Source organism: Dysidea avara, chromosome 1, assembly GCF_963678975.1.
Source record: "Dysidea avara chromosome 1, odDysAvar1.4, whole genome shotgun sequence".
NCBI classification, from domain to species: Eukaryota; Metazoa; Porifera; class Demospongiae; order Dictyoceratida; family Dysideidae; genus Dysidea; species Dysidea avara.
This window is the reverse complement of record NC_089272.1, coordinates 38,533,861-38,552,951: the sequence shown is the minus strand read 5'-3', so window position 1 is coordinate 38,552,951 and position 19,091 is coordinate 38,533,861. Positions and strand designations below refer to the sequence as shown.

General features: G+C 35.5%; 1 protein-coding gene across 1 annotated transcript in view; it reads left to right on the top strand.

Annotated features, from left to right (window-relative positions):
* The first annotated feature begins 10,497 nt into the window (after nt 1-10,497).
* Nucleotides 10,498-19,091, top strand: part of LOC136246548 (dendrite extension defective protein 1-like) — a 230,756-nt gene continuing 222,162 nt past the window's right edge. The window contains exons 1-3 of the mRNA XM_066038050.1: nt 10,498-10,539; nt 14,196-14,297; nt 15,589-15,870. Of these exons, the coding sequence (XP_065894122.1) occupies nt 10,498-10,539; nt 14,196-14,297; nt 15,589-15,870 (426 nt within the window). The remainder of the gene's footprint in view (nt 10,540-14,195; nt 14,298-15,588; nt 15,871-19,091) is intronic.

The following is a 19,091-nucleotide window of genomic DNA, read 5'->3' as shown; positions in this document are numbered from 1 at the left end:
ATTGGGCTCTCAAGACCACTTGTGCTGTAGAAAATGATGGAGAAACACATAGAAGTCCAAGGGCGTCCATGTCTCTAGCTTAGTGCTCCTCCGGCTAGCTGGTGGCACCTAAGGGTGCCAGAGAATTCTCAGTGGTTGACACACATCTCTAGAAATGCACTCATAAAAAGTAGCCTGACCAAATCAGTGGCATGGCTGTGGCATAAATAAATATGAAGTGTATTGGTGTGGCTATTCATTCACAGTGAAATGTGAACTTCAATGGTGTGATGATTTTAAGTCAAACATATAGATCCATGCTGCCTTCCCAAATAAGATGATATTAATCATGCAATCTTTAGTAATAAGCATACCAAAAATTGGACAAAATTGACTTATGCTTCATAGGTGGGGTGGGGGGGGGGGGGGGGGGGGGGCAGCCCCCCACTTTTATGGGGCAATCTTTGGAAGAAAAGATCAAGATACTCTAATAGAACAGCCAAGATCTAGATACTCTAATAAAGCAGTCACAGTATTCAGAGAAGCAGTGTAGCAAGCTATACTTAGCTATGTATGTGTAATTATAATAAGGAGATATAGTTGGTGGATGGCAGCTATTATCAGTAGGTGATGACCTTTTTTTCTTTTTTTTTTTTTTTGGTCTTCAACTTATAGCTGGCCTGACCCCCCCACTCTTTAGCCTGCTCCACCACCCCTGTTATGCTTACATACAAAGGGTGGGCATAAATAGTTACTTTTGTAATTAAGTTATGTTTGTAATACAGTAACTAAGTGTGACAAAATGACCCAGAATTTTGCTGGGGGGGGCACACAGGTAGAAGTTACTTCAGTACAGTCCGCAAAATGTGAAGCATGAGCTTTCTAGGGGTCTGGGGGCATGCCCCCAGGAACATTTTGAAAATTTAGTCTTCTGAGATTGAATTTGGTGGCAATTTGACTGAAATTTGTTGTGAATCTGGAAGTATATATGAATGTTGTAATACTGAGTTAAAAACCAGAATTGGGTTAATGTAAAGGCCTAGGCTGCTCCCTGAGGAACTTTTGAAAAAATAGCAATTCTGATGTTGAATTTGGTGACTGAAATTTGCTGAGTTCAACTTTGAAAGTATGAATGCTAATAATAGCTATATACTGAGCTAGAATAGTGTTAGGTTTCCAGAAATTTTTGCTTTCTAATATTGAATTTGGTGGCAATTTTGACTACAGTAATGTTTATGAAAATTCAATGCTGGAAGCATAAATGCTACTGAGTTGGTAGTAGCAATACAGTTAAAGTCTATAAGGAAATTTTGAAAAATTGACTTTTGATAATGATTTTGGTGTTAATTTTAGCTGAAACTAAGTTGTTAAATATTCAAATATTTACCAAGCTACAAAACAGGAGCCCCCCTGCACAAGCATCACAGAATATTTATACAAATGGCATGTGGTTTGCAGTTGCATGAATTTTCCTCTCCAGAGAATTTCTATAGTCACTAGGGTGTGGATAGAGTCAGTAACTCAATTTAGAACAGGTGTTTTAGTTGATTAAAATTACAAATAGTGTTTTATAATTATGCTACTCTTGACTTGTTTTATCACAGTAAATGACTGTTCTATTAGAGTATCTTGATTATAGAGGGTACTCTGTCCCACCTAGTTCCCCTTTTACTGTGCCTATATGGCAAAGTGGCTATTTCAACACTATAAATTCTGTCCTTTGCACAGCATGAAAGTACAGTACACCGAATGTGTCTACTTATTTGGCTGTAGTGTACGTGGGGCAAAATTTGCAGAATTTTTTTTTACTTTTAAAAAGCATGACTGCTAGTATGTAACTGTGCAACTATGTATGGCACCTACAGTAGTTACTGTTGTAATTTAGTTACGACTTATGTAAAAATCCCTGGAAATTTTCCTGAAGTTTACAGAATAAACTGTTATTGTTATACAATAACTTTTACAGAAAAGATGATACACAATATTATTAAGCCAGCCAGGGCCACCCAGAGAAATTAAAGGGCCCAGGGAAAAATTTAAAGTGGGGCACTCAAAGGCAAGGAGGTTTCCATTCTGAATCACAACTTTACCCAAGCTGTAAGTTGAAGACCAAAAAAAAAGGTCATTACATGCTGACAATGACAATAGCTCCCCCTCACCAACCGTATCTCCCAATTTATAAGCATGCCAAACTACGTCTCTGAAGAATATTGTGACTGCTCTATTAGAGTATATCGATCTTTTAAACAGGTATTCATGGAGCCTCCTAGGGCCCCTTTCAGGCTGGCGCCCGGGGCAAGATTCCCCAGTCCTCCCCCCCAGGGGGCAGCCCTGGCCTGAAGCCAACATATGTATTTTCGGGCTATATATGACTAGTTTCAGGGGTGGAGCAGGGGGCCAGTGCCCATCCCCCTCCTTCAGAATTTTTTTATAGTGTTGCTCATTGAACATAGCTCGGCACCTTAGACATAATTCAAACATTTTAGATGCAGTTTATACCTATGTGTAATATAATTAATCTGGGGAAGTGCATAGTTCTAGTAAGGCATACCTGAGTGGAATAATCATACAAACACATTACAAAAGTCAACATGAAAATAACTATTAACTTATCAACTGCTTACTTTTACAAAAGCTGCAACTATGGGATAAAAGTAATGGGTAACTATACAGTGGAACCTCTCTTATCCGGGAGATCTGGTACATACTACAGTCTGTATGTCAGAAGTTACCGTAACTAAGCTATTATGCTAAAGTGACTATAACTTAAATACAAGTAATGTTGTTCTTGCTATCAGCTAGTGCTATGCAGTTTAGTGAGCAGAGGGGAAGTCACTACAGAGCATTCATGGTCACTCCCCTATGCTGTAAAAATGCATTATCACCTAGCAACCAAGTGGTAGTTATTATTAATACAATATACAAGCTACCAAACAGGTAAACAGCAACCTTTAGGCTCTCTCCTTGTGCTTTCATTCAATCCAAACTTCATTTTGGTCAATAAATTACAAGTCACATGACTAATTTGGGCTGTCCAGGCAATGGAGGTGCCCAGATAATAGAGGTCCAGATAAGGGAGGTTCCACTGTATGTAGTAACTACAGTAGGGTTTCCAACTCAAAATGAGAAAGTGCTTCCTTTTGTTGTTTCTGGAGATTTTCATACAGACTGACCTTTAAGATAAAGCAAACAAGTGTTAATTTATTATTGGATTGCTTGTAGCATTTGGTATCAGCATAATTTTAATGCACAAAAGTATCCAAAAAGTGGCCACGTGACCAAACTACCATAATAGCTACATTGGACAGCCTATTTGAAAACTCATTGTATTTTAAGGTGATCTAGGTCACAATTAACGTATTTCGTATCTCAATGAAGACTTCTACATGTGTATAGCACATCCTGTATAGCTATATAATCATCGTTTGCCACGTGACCAGTTTTTGGATATTTACAGTTAAAACTGCACTGATGTTGAAAGCAACAGACAGTTTAACAATAAATTGGTGCTTGTTTGTTATCTTAAAGGTCAGTCTGTGTTAAACAAAACAGAAACAATGAAAAGAGTTAAGGAATCATGCTATTTTGCTGTGGAAATCCTATATCATAAGATTTTTGGTCACGTGACCACTTTTTGGATATTTACATGTGTAAAACTATGCTGATATTGAATGCTACAAACAATTCAATAACGAATTAGCACTTGTTTCATTTATCTTAAAGGTCAGTCTGTGTAAAAATATCCAGAAACAACAAAAAGAAGTACCTTCATATGTTGAGTGGAAACCCTAAGACTACAGTGTTAACTTTTTTTAAATAATAGCTCTGCTTTTGTATCAAGACACACGGTAGTGTGTCGTGCGGCCCAAGAAGCCGGAGCGCAACTGACAGGAAGAAAGAAAACGCAATTTTCGCACCTCCGTAGCTCTGTGCTGCCTTCATGAAACAAGACGATTTTTTGCTGTGGACATGCCCTCCAACTTCAGCACTCCACATTCCAAATTTAAGCAAAATCGCTTCAAGCGTTCCCGAGATATCCGACTTCAAAAAATGGATTAGTTTTCTTCGTTGTTTTTTTTCTTATTTTTCTTCCTCTTGTCGCACACTTACAAAAACTGCAATAAAACGAGAACGCCATATTCGATTTCCTTGAAATTTGGCACACAGAAGGGGGGGGGGGGGGGGTATAAAGGCGCATCTCGGTACCAACCTTGGCTGGAATACGGTAAACCGGCAAAGAGTTATGAAGCGATTATTCACTAAAAATAACACCAATATGTTGTCACGCCTACAGGGTAAACCGCGTATGGGAAAAAGCTGAAAATCGGTGAGTGAATAGGTTAACTATTGAACCTCAAACCTTTCGTAGTTTGAAAGAAATCGAGGTAAAAACTAGGAAGATACAACGAAAAAATCAACAGTGTGTAACAATTACGCAATCGAGATTAGCTAATAAAAAACGACTACACTGTTAAAAATAAAGAGTAACCAACACTCTGAGAGTTCCCAGTGTAGGGAGGATTTAACACCCCATGGAGAGTAACCAACACTCTGAAGAGAATAACCATTACTCTGAAGAGTAAGCGACACCACCTTCAGAGCATGTGTTACTCCCCAGTTACTCCTTTAGAGTAATGGTTACTCTCCTGGGGTGTTAAATCCTCCCTACACAGGAAACTCTTTGAGAGTTGTGGTTACTCTTCATTTTAACAGTGTACTTACCACGCCTACCAGAAAAACCACTTGGGGTAATGCTTTGAAAATCACTGTACAGATGGAGTAATCATCTTAGAAAGGCTCTTCAATGGTGTAGAAGAATCAGACTTAAAGCCACAGAGTTATAACACGAAATCCAACTTGGTATAGCAAGTGCAAGATCGAGATACTCTAATAGAGCAGTCACCCTGAAGAGAATTCAAGAGATTGAATAGAGATCAACTACAAACAAGTCACCCTGTAGAGAGATCAGCTACAAACAATCCACCTTGTAGAAAGATCAGCTAGAAGAAGTTACCTTGTATGGAGTTCAACTACGGAAAGAGATAGTTCAGCTAGAAGAAATAACCTTGTAGAGTTCAGCTACAAAGAAACCACCATGTAGAGAGTTCAGCTGCAAACAAATCACCCTGTAAAAAATTCAGCTACAAACTAATCACCCTGTAGAAAGATCAGCTAGAAGAAGTCACCTTGTAGAGAGTGCAGCTACAAAGAAACCACCATGTAGAGAGTTCAGCTACAAACAAATTGCCCTGTAGAGAGATCAGCTGGAAGAAGTTACCTTGTAGAGAGTTCAGCTACAAAGAAACCATTCTGTAAAGAGCTCAGCTGCAAACAAATCACCTGTACAGAATTCAGCTACAAACAAATCACCCTGTAGAGAGATCAGCTAGAAGAAATTACCTTGTAGATAGTTTGGCTACAAACAATTTACCCTGTACAGAGCTCAGTTAGAAGAAGTTCCTTGTAGAGAGTTCAGCTACAAGCAAATCACTCTGTAGAAAGATCAGCTAGAAGAAGTCACCTTGTAGAGAGTTCAGCTACAAAGAAACCACCATGTAGAGAGTTCAGCTGCAAACAAATCACCCTGTAGAAAATTCAGCCACAAACAAATTGCCCTGTAGAAAGATCAGTTAGAAGAAGTTACCTTGTAGAGAGTTCAGCTACAAAGAAACCATTCTGTAAAGAGCACAGCTGCAAACAAATCACCTGTACAGAATTCAGCTACAAACAAATCACCCTGTAGAGAGATCAGCTAGAAGAAGTTACCTTATAGATAGTTCAGCTACAAACAAATCACCCTGTAGAGAGATCAGCTAGAAGAAGTTACCTTGTAGATCGCTCAGCTACAAACGATTCACCCTGTAGAAAGAGCAGTTAGAAAAAGTCACCTTGTAGAGTGTTCAGTTACAAAGAAACCACCATAGAGAGTTCTGTAATAAATAAATGTATCATATGTACATTTATCTGATAAAATCAGAAATATTTAAACTATTTAAAATCTGCTTCATCTTTTCTTCTTCCTGTGGTAAAGAAAAAAAGATAGGTTAAAAAAGTCCCAAAGCCGGCCATAGGCCAGCTTTGTGGTATACAAATACAAAAAGAAGTGAAATCTAATCCAAAACAGCCAACCTGTAAAAAAAGAGTGCGACCCTCACAAAGGCCATGGTGAAAAAGATGTGAAATCCAAAGCGCGGCCAAGAAATGGCTGTGATGGTAGGTTAGTGGCAAAAATTTTAATAACAACAATTCAGGTGAATTTTGTGCCAAGACCAAGCAGCACCAAATTCATCTGAATTGTCGTTATTAAAATTTTTACCATTAACCTACCATCACAGCCATTTCTTGGCCATCACCTTGGATTTCACATCTTTTTTCACCATAGCCTTTGTGAGGGCCGCACTCTTATTTTACAGCTTGGCTGTTTTGGATTAGATTATATTACCTGAGGTACATCCCTCCAGAAATCTTTTTGCTATCTTTTCACATATTTCACATAGAACATGCAGAAATGCAAATGTGTTTGGCTCACAATGATAAATGCATTTTCATTCATTCTGTATATGAAGCAAATTTTCTTTTACTATAGACAAACACCTTCCAGTGTGTACTGGCCACTGATGGAGTACAAGGATTTGTGATGTTTCTATATGGTGATATACAATGGACTACCTTTGGTGTTGATGATGGTAATTATTATAAATATGCGTATGATTATGATGCAATTGAGAAAGATGATTTCTATAATTTCTCACCATATGCTGCAAATGAGCCTCAAGCAGGAATTAATGCTGGTGATGGTATGAGCCATTTCTCCATTTCCGGATCACTAACTCCAGAAATTATCAATATTACTATGACAAGCAATGTAGGCATACCTGGAACTTGGATGTTTCAACTAAATTGTAAGCATTTTATGTTGTGTGTTTAATTGTGTTGCACACTAAAAATCATTGGAGATTGGCTATAGTCAGCATGTACCTCTTAACCGTATCTGCATGCATTTTATCTGTTTGCATGCTTGTCCATACCCATGTGAGCATAAAATTTGAATTATTGTCCCATCACACTAATCTGAGCCCATTTTTTTCTTACAGTTTTTCCACACTACCTATCTATCTACTTTGTTGTTTATATTAGTAGTGCTGTTTAGCCCAGAAATTGTCAGAAACTAGAGTTGTTTATCAAAGATGCCTTTGTGGAAAAGTGCCAAACATCTAAACATGTAGTCTTGTTATTGACTTCCACTGAGTAGACTTGTGGAAAACATATGCATACATACTGTAATAATACTAAATTAGAAACAACTCACCAAAGTGAAGTATCGTTTTCATCCCTATGTGATGATGTGACCTGTCCCACTTGTTCATAATTTTCAAAAGGTTTTTGTTTCTTTTTTTGGATATTTTGAAGAGTCCCTCTCTTAAAAAATGTATTCTTAAGTCCTGTTGTAGCTACTTCAAACTATTTTCACAAGCTAAAGTATCTTGCTTTTACATGATCCAACATTTTGGAGATCATGTACATCATGTATTCTTTGAGTTGTAGTTCAGTAATATTGTATTATTTTTGTGGCAATGACTATTAAATACATGTAGTTGCTCTTACCATAGCTGAACTCTACAGGGTGACTTGTTTGTAGCTGCATAACTACTGTACAGGGTGATTTGATTGCAGCTGATCTCTCTACAGGGTGACTTGATCATAGCTGATCTCTGATGTGGTGACTTATCAGTAGCTTATGTCTAAACATTGACATGTTTGGAGCAGAACTCTCTGAATGTTGACTTGATTGTAGCTGATCTCTCTACAGGGTGACTTGTTCATAACTGAAATTTTTACAGGGTGGTCGTTGTCACTACATGGTGGCTTGATTGCAGCTGATCTTTCTATGGGGTGGCTTGTAATTAAATAAATATACAGTAGCTGTACTCTACAAGTTGACTTTTAATAGCTGCACTTTCTACAGGGTGATTTGGTTGTAGCTGAAAGGTGATTTAAGGTGACTTTATACATGGCTGAACTCTACACAGGGTGATTTGTTTGTAGTTGAACTCTCTACTCGGTGACTTGTTCATAGTTTAACTCTCTACATGGTGACTTGATTATAGCTGAACATTCTAATAGAGTGACTTATTACATAGCTAAATGTGTTCCAATATAAGACTACTGCACTATTAGAGTATCTCGATCATGCACTTCCTACACCTAAATAGTGTAACTCAGTGGTTTTTAGCCTGATTCCTTGTAAACCACTGAAAAGCCATTCTAAAATAATTAATCTACCTTATCTCCTATTTTCAGATGATTCTGGTAACTATGGTATACTTTTTATTAACAAAACTCGATCATGCATTTCTTTCACATGGTTGGCATTTTTACTAGCTGTTAACTTGATTTCTTTCATCAAATCACAAAGAGTTTACAGTACGATGGTTACTCCATGTACAGATCAATTTTCAAATCATTCATTCAAGTGGTTTACCCTGTGGCCCTGACAAAAAATCACTGTTAAATTTTCAACAATCACACATATCCAGAGTGTCCTAAACTTGGACTGTAAATGTGTTCTTTATGTGTTCTTCATTATTTTCTTCATTATGTTCTTACTGCCCTTAAATTTGAAGTAAATCGACTAAAGCACATGTTAATTATAGCAATTAGCAATTTTTCTAGAGCAAAAAGGAGGAAAAAGAGATGAAGAAGAATACAAAGTACAGTACTACTGTGTAGGGCAAACTTTGATGATGCATATATCAGTAATGGCTGGGCAGATTCAGTTCAAATGTGAATAGGAAGTTCCTCACTGTGAGGGAGTTTCTACAGCAAAAGTGGTTAGTTTCCATCCTGGCATTATTGAGCAATGGATGAATGAAAACGACATTTTTATGGTTCCTGTAAAATACACACTTGTCTGTCATGCACTTGCATTGGCTGTGCTTGACTGTGCAACACTACAGTAATTAAAAAAAAAACAAATTAATTAATTATATACCACAACACAATGAATGGAGAACATTATTTATAGCATTTACTATTGCATGTACACAGGTTACAACATACCAGAGTATACTGTTACTGTAATCACTGATCCACCAGTTATTGCAATTAAAAACAAGTTTGAATATCCTGTTGGATCTAATATCACCTTGACATGTAGAGTGATTCCTACTCCACCATCTGATAGTGAGTTTAGTTGGAATTGTTCCACTGGATGTTTTGTTGATATGGAAACTGAACAATCAGTTAATATCACTGAATTGGAAGTAACAGACAGCGGAGAAATAAACTGTTCTGTTATTATTGATGATGTGAAATATACTAGTGAATTGATTCAGCTACGAGTCATCGAAAACAGTGGTATGTTTAGATGACTGCATAAATTTTATCACAAATTATAGTAATAATTGTCAAACTTCTGGGAGAGCTGTTGATCAGTCCTGTGGTATGACTCAGATACAAAACTGTCTGTTGTGGGAATGACCTGAAAATTGGTGTGTATATTATAAGGTGGCTCGAAACAGTTTTGTATGGCTTCACCATCAAATTTACTGGGCCCATAACAAGCAAACCATCACCATGTAGCACCTTGTACTAATAGAAATCTATGAAGCATTTTTCTTCTCTGTCCTTTGCAACAAACGGGAACTCTCTGGGATGCATGTGGCACAAGTTACAAGTTTAGCCCTTCAGAGTGAACTCTTCCTTCGTGCTTGGTGCTATGGGGCTTGATTTGCTGATAGACACTATTTATTTGATTACCTGATTATCTATCACTGTAAGGAACTACTTTTTCTTATCAGGTCTTTAGTTCACATGTCAGTTCTACCCATGTCACTCAAAGATTTGAAACAGAGTTTTTTTAAATACTGTATGCCACTACCAGATAAAGGGAGCATCTAATCACCTCATTTTGCACTCTATAGAGTATTGCAATAATATTAGAAAATAAAGCATGCAATACAATACAATACAGTTGAAACTTCTGTCTTTCTTGTGTCAGTAGATAATTTTTTAAAAATGTGGTTAAAGTTAAAAACAATCCCTAAAGCCAGTTATAGGCCTTATAATTCAAAATGAAGTGAAATCTACTCAAAATCAGCCAAGCTGGGACAAACGATGTGGTTTTAAAGCCTGAAAGTCATGAAATCAAAGCCTGAAAGTCATGAAATCAAAGCCTGAAATGACTACAATGATGGTAATGCTATAAACCTGAATAATGCACAAAACCATTATTAAAATTTATTAGCATTAACATCATTGCTGTAATTTCATGGCTTCCACCTTTACTTACGGTAACTACAAGTGTATGCACTGTAGTAATATCACAGGTGATTACCTAAAATGACTTGTTTATATATAAGTCAAAATGTTATTATAGTGTTTGCACTTACAGTCCTTAAAGGTAACAATGTATATATACTGTTGTCAGTTTTATGATGGCAACTGTTTATTGCATTAATTTGGTATAGATGCATTGAAATTGCATTGTTGATTTATGTTATTTGAGTTTATATTTTCATGAAAGAGTGCCAACAAGAACTGTACACATGTGAATCAGAGGTATGATTTAAATTTATGTACGTAATATACAGTACATATATACACTGTATCTACAAGTGTACTATTCACTACTTATACACAGTATAAATACATGTACTGTTTGTATGTATGTACCACTTTCATACCTAATTACATCGAACGGAAAGATGGTGTATTTTAAACACAATGCAATTATGCTTGGGAATGCAGCAATGAGCAATGAAGGTGCTGTGGTATCCCTCCTATAGGAAGGATATACATACAGTACCACTCAAATGTAATGTCGTCCCACAAGAGTGCGAGCAATTAAAAAACTAGCTAATTAAAGTACATGGCACCTGTTTTACTCATGAGTATTCATCCCGTTTCATTTGGGATGAATACTCACAAGCAAAACCTGTGCCACACCCTTTAAGTAGCTCATTTTTAATTTTTCACACTCTTACGAGATGACGTTGAGCGGTACCATAATTATGTCATATAGTATGTTAGTATTTATTATTAAGGTTTGCACATTCTCACAACAATATTAAAAGCCAGCCTCACAGTACATTGGCAGGTCTAGAATTTTGAGAAGGGGGTTTCTGAAAAAGCTGTAGCTATATAGAATAAGGCATTGAAGGGCATAGCCAAGAAAATGGGGGAATTTAGAAGCTCTTGAGTTTGGTTCCCTGCTTCTAGGGTAATTTTAGTTAGCGACCGCAGTAAATTTGACACTTTAAATTATATAATAAGCCAACTAGCCTAGTATCTAACACAACTAGAAAACAGAGTGTAATAGCAAAAATAATGCTCATTAAGACAAGGAGATGTAAGGGCGTACTGGCATGATAAAAGCATAATGTGCTGAAGATAGGGACCCACTGATTATGCTCAAAATTTTACCTATTATGCTATGCTGCACTGCTCAAAAATTTACCTATTATGCTTAAATTTATGCTCAATACTTACCCATTATGCTCAAATTATGCCCAATTATTTATGCCTCAGTTCTCATGCTCTGCTAACAATTTCCAATTTATGGATAAATAATAAGTGGCTGAAGCACAAACTTACTTGTCAAAATGCATATCACAGAAAAGATCGATATACTCTAATAGAACAGTCAGCTATATGATTGTTCTATTAGAGTTACTGACTGTTCTATTAGAGTATATCGATCTTTCTGTGATAGCTATTTTGATAAGCAAGAATTCATACTATTACACAAATATTCTACCTATTATGCTAGCATTATGCTCAATGCTTTCAGACACCTATTATGCTCGTAGTTATGCCAGCATAATCGGCAGGTCCCTAGCTGAAGAAGTACTATCCCAGCATAATACTAGCATATAGGTGGATATCTAAATAACTATGAATATACACAACAACCAGTGAAAAATGAAAATATTGTCTTGATTCAGTATTCAGTATAGAATGGTCAGTAGCAGTTAAATATTTTAGATGTAATACCATATTTTCATGTAAGTGATTGACTGTTCTATTAGAGTGGTTTGATCTTATATAAAATTTTTCGTGTAAGAAATTTCTGTGCAAGTTTTGCATATGAATTTTTTTTACAATGAAAAAAAGTTAACTACAGTAAGATATATCATACAGTATGATAGTACTGTTTAGTAGGGATTGGTAAGAAATCATATGGTTTTGTGGATTTTTGCACCTTAACAAATGGCCTTGCAATAAGGTTTACTCAAAAAAAAAGCCACCTGGAATGCATTAGTACTATTATAATGATGCTGTACCTTGGGTAAATGAAGTGAAAAGTCAAATATTTTGATGTACAGTGAGCTTTAATAATTTCAAAATTCATCTACATTTCGTCTGCCAGCTTGCCTGCTGTAAGACCACAGTAGCACTAGGTGTACAGCTCCAGAAATTTCAGACAGTCAAGGTAATGATGGCGGATTCATGAATCTGTTGTTCCGATCATGTTCTGTCCACTGCACCATGCTGTTTGCTTTCATCATTAATCCGCTTCTTTGTTCTCGAACAATAATTAATAGTTGCGACACTTAATAGTTGCAGCACATGCCAAAACCCAAACATGTGATTTTAATGAAGTGTGAATACTTGTGCATAAGATGAAGGTGAATGGGTATAGTATCCAAGGAGTTGTCTCTAGCATTTGTTAACACTTAGTAGTTGTTTTATATAGTCTTAATTACCAGTTTAGTGAGGTAGCTAGCTAATAATGTCTTTGAGGGGCAGATCCACTCAGGATCCAGACTTCTAAAAGCGAGGGTTCCACTCTTATAATGGTGGACGCTCCAGCAATGTTTTACTGTAAAATTATCAACATTTAGGCCATTAGAAATACAGCTGAAGCCTTAAGTAGTTGCTGTAATACAAGACGATAACTATTTTTAGAGGCGCTTATTGCGTACGATGGTAAAAGATAACTGCTCCAAGTGATATTTATACTATGTGGAAACCAAAAGGAGTATAATATAGCTAGCTAGTTAAACAAAAAAGTTAATAAACTAGCTCTTTAAATAATTAAAAATTTCAAAAGGAAGTAAGGGTTGATATAATAATATACACGCTACAAAAATTAAGGAAACAAGCTCAAAATGTTACAGCTGAAATGAGAAATGATCCAACAGTAAAAAGTAAGGAAACAAGATTAGACAACTACTTGCTAAAATGAGACACACTTTAATCCCTACTTTTAGTTAATTTGATGATCTCATTTCAAGATGCTAGCCAAAAGTAGGTATTAAAGTGTGTCTCACTTTAGCAAGTAGTTGTCTAATCTTGTTTCCTTACTCTTTACTGCTGGATTATTTCTCATTTCAGCTGTAACATTTTTGAGCTTGTTTCCTTACTTTTTGTAATGTGTATATTATATCAACCCTTACTTCCTTTTGAAATTTAAATAGCTAGTTGTAAATATTGGAGCATGTTTTGTCTGTATTAAATAACAACTGTACAACTTAACACGTTACCCTATATGGAAAGGTTATCCAAGAAATGGTCATCAATAGACATAGAGTAATTATCAGATGGGCTTCAGAATCAAATGCAATTTCTCAGAAGATGAAGATAGGTCCTATTCCTTATTCATTAGATGAAGATAGATCCTGGTCCTATTCTCTCTTTTTCTTGATAAAGGAATATTTAAACACCCTGCACATCTCCATACAAGTCAAGATTGAAATCTTTCAGGATTTTGGGGTCTTTATGTCGATACATTAGCCCTCCAAAGATTATCGGAATATAAAATATATTCGTGGACAGCCTATGTTTACTGATCACAGTTGCATCCAATCAATGGTTACATCTCCCTCAGATTGTAGGGCTACTTGTCTAAAATTAATAAATAATTGTAGTTTATATGTTGTAAATGTGAGTTACAGTTCAAAAAAGGCCATCACTGAAGCAATATCTGGACTAAGTTAATCACAGTAGTAGTAGTAGTATATAAGAATGTCATGTAAAGCATGGTTGTGTGTACAAAAATACAACACTCTGACAGGTGTTTGGAGACTAATATAGCACTCAGCTTTGCTTCATACTGCATTAGTCTTTGGCAAGACCTGTATTAATTGTACAGAGACACAGCAGTACTTTATATATTTATGTGCTGTTAGTGAAGTGCTGTATATTTTATTGGCCACTTATTGCATCATATAATATTTTGTACTCACGCATTTCTGTTTTAATATCTGATATAGTTTTATCCCTTTGGATATTCTCAAAATGATTACTCAACAACTGATACTTTTCATTTGTCAGAGAATGTGACATTTTATGATGAAAGAAAATCAAATTTTCGTGTAAGTTACATACTGTATGACCTGCACATGAGTAAAAAAACTTGCAATGCATAGATTTGTAGAATAGCATATATAGCAAATTTCATAGCTATCAATTCTATCAAACTATTCTCTCTGTTTAATTTATTATTTTTATTATGGCTTTATAGTACAAGTGCTGAAGGTCTATAGGACACCTGGTCCTACAGCCTGTGTAAAAATGTTACATTAAGTATTTAAAAAGGCGCAGAAAGTAGAAAAAATTCCATGACTGGACCTGAAAAACCTTGAACCTGTAGCCATCAAATTTATGCTTAAATAATCAATGAAGTAGTGTACAGTGTATGTAGTTCTTGGCATGTCCCAGTCACTTAAGTAGTTGCTTGTTGGAATTAGAATAGTTGATTCTTGCATATTACAAAGAGTCACTGAATTAAAACGAATACTAGCTATGAACCAGTGAAGAAGAGAGAGTAACTGGCAAAGTCACTTTGTGAAATGCTTTCCGAAACAAGCAAACTTATTATAGGCACTGAATTAGACTGCACGCATCCAAACAGACACATTCTGTTAGAGCAGTAAGCCTACAATACTGCCAGGCCAACAGCATCTACAACTATAAAATTACTATAATAATGACTGTTCAATTTACATACTGTAGAGTGCATCACTACATTGACAGTATGAAATAAACACTATTTTTAATAAGGACTAGTATTTAAGGATAGCCTTGTAGTTTGCTGATTTGCTATCTGCTTTTGGCCTTTTGTGTTTGTCATCATCTCCAAAACAAATTGTGACTATTTCTATTGAAATTAATTCTATTGTTCCTTGTTCCAACTACATGTAGAAGGAAAACAGCAACTTGTTGAGTACATAACTACACTGTGCCAAAGACAAAATTCTTTTTGCTTGATATTTTAATCACATGATGATAAGTGATGGGTATTATGTTATTTTTTTCCAATACCCTATCAACTACAGTATGTGGCTGTTACAAACACCATCTGGAACTTGTTTATTATTTAAATATTTTTTTGCACAATCAACCAAAGTAACAAAACTAAAATAATCCAATGTTTCATACAGTAGAGCATGTACTTTTGTAAGAACATGCAACATTAGAGGAAGTCATTAAATTTTATAGTCAAGATGAACTATAATGTTTGCATTCTGTATTATGTGGACATAAGTGGGAATTTTAATTGTTGAAGTTTTAGGTGTATTAGTATGTATGGTATATACTTGATAAACATATAATACTGCAAATTCCATTGCTTGTATTAAATTTCATGTTACGTTATACTATTAGGTGACTACAACTGGACTTCTGCAGTTTGACGATAAATTTCGTATACTATCTCCACAATTGTTTCCAATAAGACGCTATAAATATATTGCACCATACTGGGCGAATGCTGACACCAGCAGATGTGGACAACTGTTTTATCGTCAAACCAATGATCCTGATCTCCTTGATAGAGCTGCCAGTGAAATAAGAGCAGCTTTTCCCGTCCATGAAGATTTTGAGATAACTAACTTGTTTATTGTAACATGGGATGAAGTTGGGTATATTGGGAGCCAAAATGACAAGGTATGTAGCAACTAAATGTTAGTAAACTTCGGATTTTTAGCTAGTGGAGGTCATTACATCAAATGTGAAGCAGTGGATCTCATCACTTGAAGTGCAATTCCTACTATAGTTCATAATAATTATATGTAGTTAATATGTATGTAATTTGGAATTATAATTATCAGTCAACTAGCATGGGATTTAATTTACACATCAGTTGACTATCTCTCTTCTTTAACCATTTTTTGTGTCCTACAATAGTGTACCTTATATACACCTGTTTGTTTGATGTTGAAAATGGAGTATAACAGAAAGAAACCAGCAATGAATTGTAAGCAATTGTATACAATAGTATAGTGGGCCGGAGTATCAAACATCTTTGTATATAGGTGTTGTTAGAAAATTCTGTTGCTTATTTAGCTTGGGTTGTGTTTATCATTATACGTATATACCACTTTCACACCTTAGGAAGAGAAGGTGTTAATGCATGCATTCCTGCATGGTGCACTGCTATCAGTGCTCAGGTATGCATTAATGAGAAACAGAGTTAATGGAAATATATCAAAATCCTCCTAGGAGGAAGTATAATTATTTGTGATATACTGCCTCCATTTCTTGTTAGTGCATTCCAGACATTCCCAGAAATCATTTGATTTCTTTAATGAAACTTCTCTGCTTTAATGTAATGAAAATTTATGGGATTGAATGTGGGCTTTAATTTTGTGAATAAGGTAAAATCAAGCCAGAATTAAGGTGTGGACTTTGAAAAGAAACTAATTTATTGCTTTGTTGAATGAAGGTCACAAGTTAGTTTGCATTGCTCATTTAAGTAACAATAGACATCTGGCGCAATGTCACACATAGTACTGGGAAAGCCATTAAATGAATTTAGCCATTAGCATGGTAAACATACGGTATAATTATATTCATGATTTAGTTTAGTAAAGTTTACTTTGGTGCACTTAAAACATTAATTATTATGAGGTCACATTTCAGCTTTATGTGCTAATTGCACACCCACAATCAAAGCTTTCTATATATATGCTCATGTTAATACACTTATATTTGGCCTCATGTGACACCAGGAGCTTATAAGTGCCGAAGGTGCTTATAAGCTCCTGGTAACACCATTTCATTATTCTTATGTAGGCTATCCATAATCGAAATTCTCATGGTACCATATAAATACACTCACAAAACATACCTGCAGTTTCCCACACTTGCAGGTGAGTCACCTAAGTGGAATATATTAGTTGTAGCATGGGCTGATAAATATGCACTCACACTCATGCCTGCAGCGCTAGTGCTAGTGTGTATATATCATTCATGCCCATGTTACAACTATGTACAAAAATCAGGGTTGTTGTATTTGGTGGATTGATGGATTACAGATTGACGGATGACATGATGAGCATATTCCACTGCTCATTGGAGATGTTTATAAGTATTGTGTCAGTATATAATCTATGATTAAATATACTTGATATAATAATTATTTTACTAATAATAACAAAGCACTGCACACATCACTTCATCGCTAAAATACCCACACACCGTTCCTAGCTAGCTATGTATATGATCACTGTAACAATTGAAGGTAAAGCTGCCAACATCACATTATTACATTTGTAAATTAGGTCTACTACCTTTGATCAAGCTGAAGTAGTAAAGCCTAAGTCAGCCAGTAATTTTTTTCTTTTAGCATTTAGTTGGGAAGGTGAGACTAATTACAGCCAGCCTATGTCACAGCTGTAATCCTATGATCATTCTATAATTTACCTTCTTTTCTCATGGGAGGAGAGTGTGCCCTGGCCTCCAGACTGCTGAATTGACCTGCTTCCTGTTCAGAATCATAGCTTCAATAAAGAAGATTGTCAATAGCTAATCAGCTCACCAAGTTAACTTACTTAGAAGCCTATCCATGGCTAATGATGAATTGTGCAAATCTAATTTCACAGTATAAATTTAAAGCATTGACTGCAGTGGGTAAAATATTTGTATATTGTGTAAATTTTTTAAACACTTAGTTCTTTGTATGGAATCAGTCTAATAGTATAAGCCTGGATATCATCTTATTTGCATTCTCAAGAGTAGTTAAATTTTTTTTTCTTAGCTAGCACTCTATAGACCAAAGGTAACACAAATTGTTAACACAATGCCAAAGAGATAGTACACAATTGATCTTTCTTCACTGATTTTGTCTTTGTCTGTTGGCTTTATTCACATATACAGTAGTACAATGTACTGTATGTGTGCATGCATGAGTGCATACTGTATGTGCAGTCACTTGTGTTATTCATAGTTTACATGTGTGTAAATTTCTGGTTTATCAGCTTACAACTCTTCAAAAGGTGTTATCAAAATAATTAGCCATGTTATCTATACGTACATGCAATGTTCTTGCAATCCCTTGTATACAATTCTTTCTTCATGTAATGTGCTCTTCATACTATTTCTGGATTGTCAAAATGTGCATACTGCCATACTCCCTCACAAAACCAATGTTTGTCAGAAATGGCTACAACAAGAACATGGAAAGTGCATTCACTGCAGTATTAGTTCCTCCTGCTTGTTCATCCTTACCCTTTTGGTCTAAAGTCCCGTAAACACAAAGTACCTGAGATTCATTGCACATGTAAAGGTAGATAGTTTATTTGTGATAGAAATTATGTCAAATATGGTAACATTATGCTTAATGTTTTGCTACATACCAGTTTTATCCTGGAAATAATGTTACTGCAGACTAAAAACTTTTACTGTATTAGTACTACTACGTATGATTGTTGGGAAATAAGAACACGATACTGCACATAATTATTCTCATCTATTATGAAGTGGCAATTTGTTGCTACAAATTCAGGGTAAATTGCTTATTGAAAATTAGTTAACCATCAATCATAGACAGTGCTGTTTATCTTTGAAAACTTGAGACAATTGTGAGTAACAGCTTATGAGATTACAGAGCAAAACCCAACAAGTGTAGCATACTGTACATGTGATAGAAATACTCTTATGGAACATTCACTCAGAATAAAATGATATTATACAGGTACAGCTAATATGGAATCAAATCAGATACCTTTACACCTGAAACATCCAATTCTAACCACTGGGCTATAGTATTGATGCCAGTCATCCACCCTCCTTAATTTCTATATTGTATAAGAAAGATTTATTTTCATCTACCCAGTCTATAAATAGTTTACAACTCATTAGCTCTATATAGAAAAGAAAGTTCTATA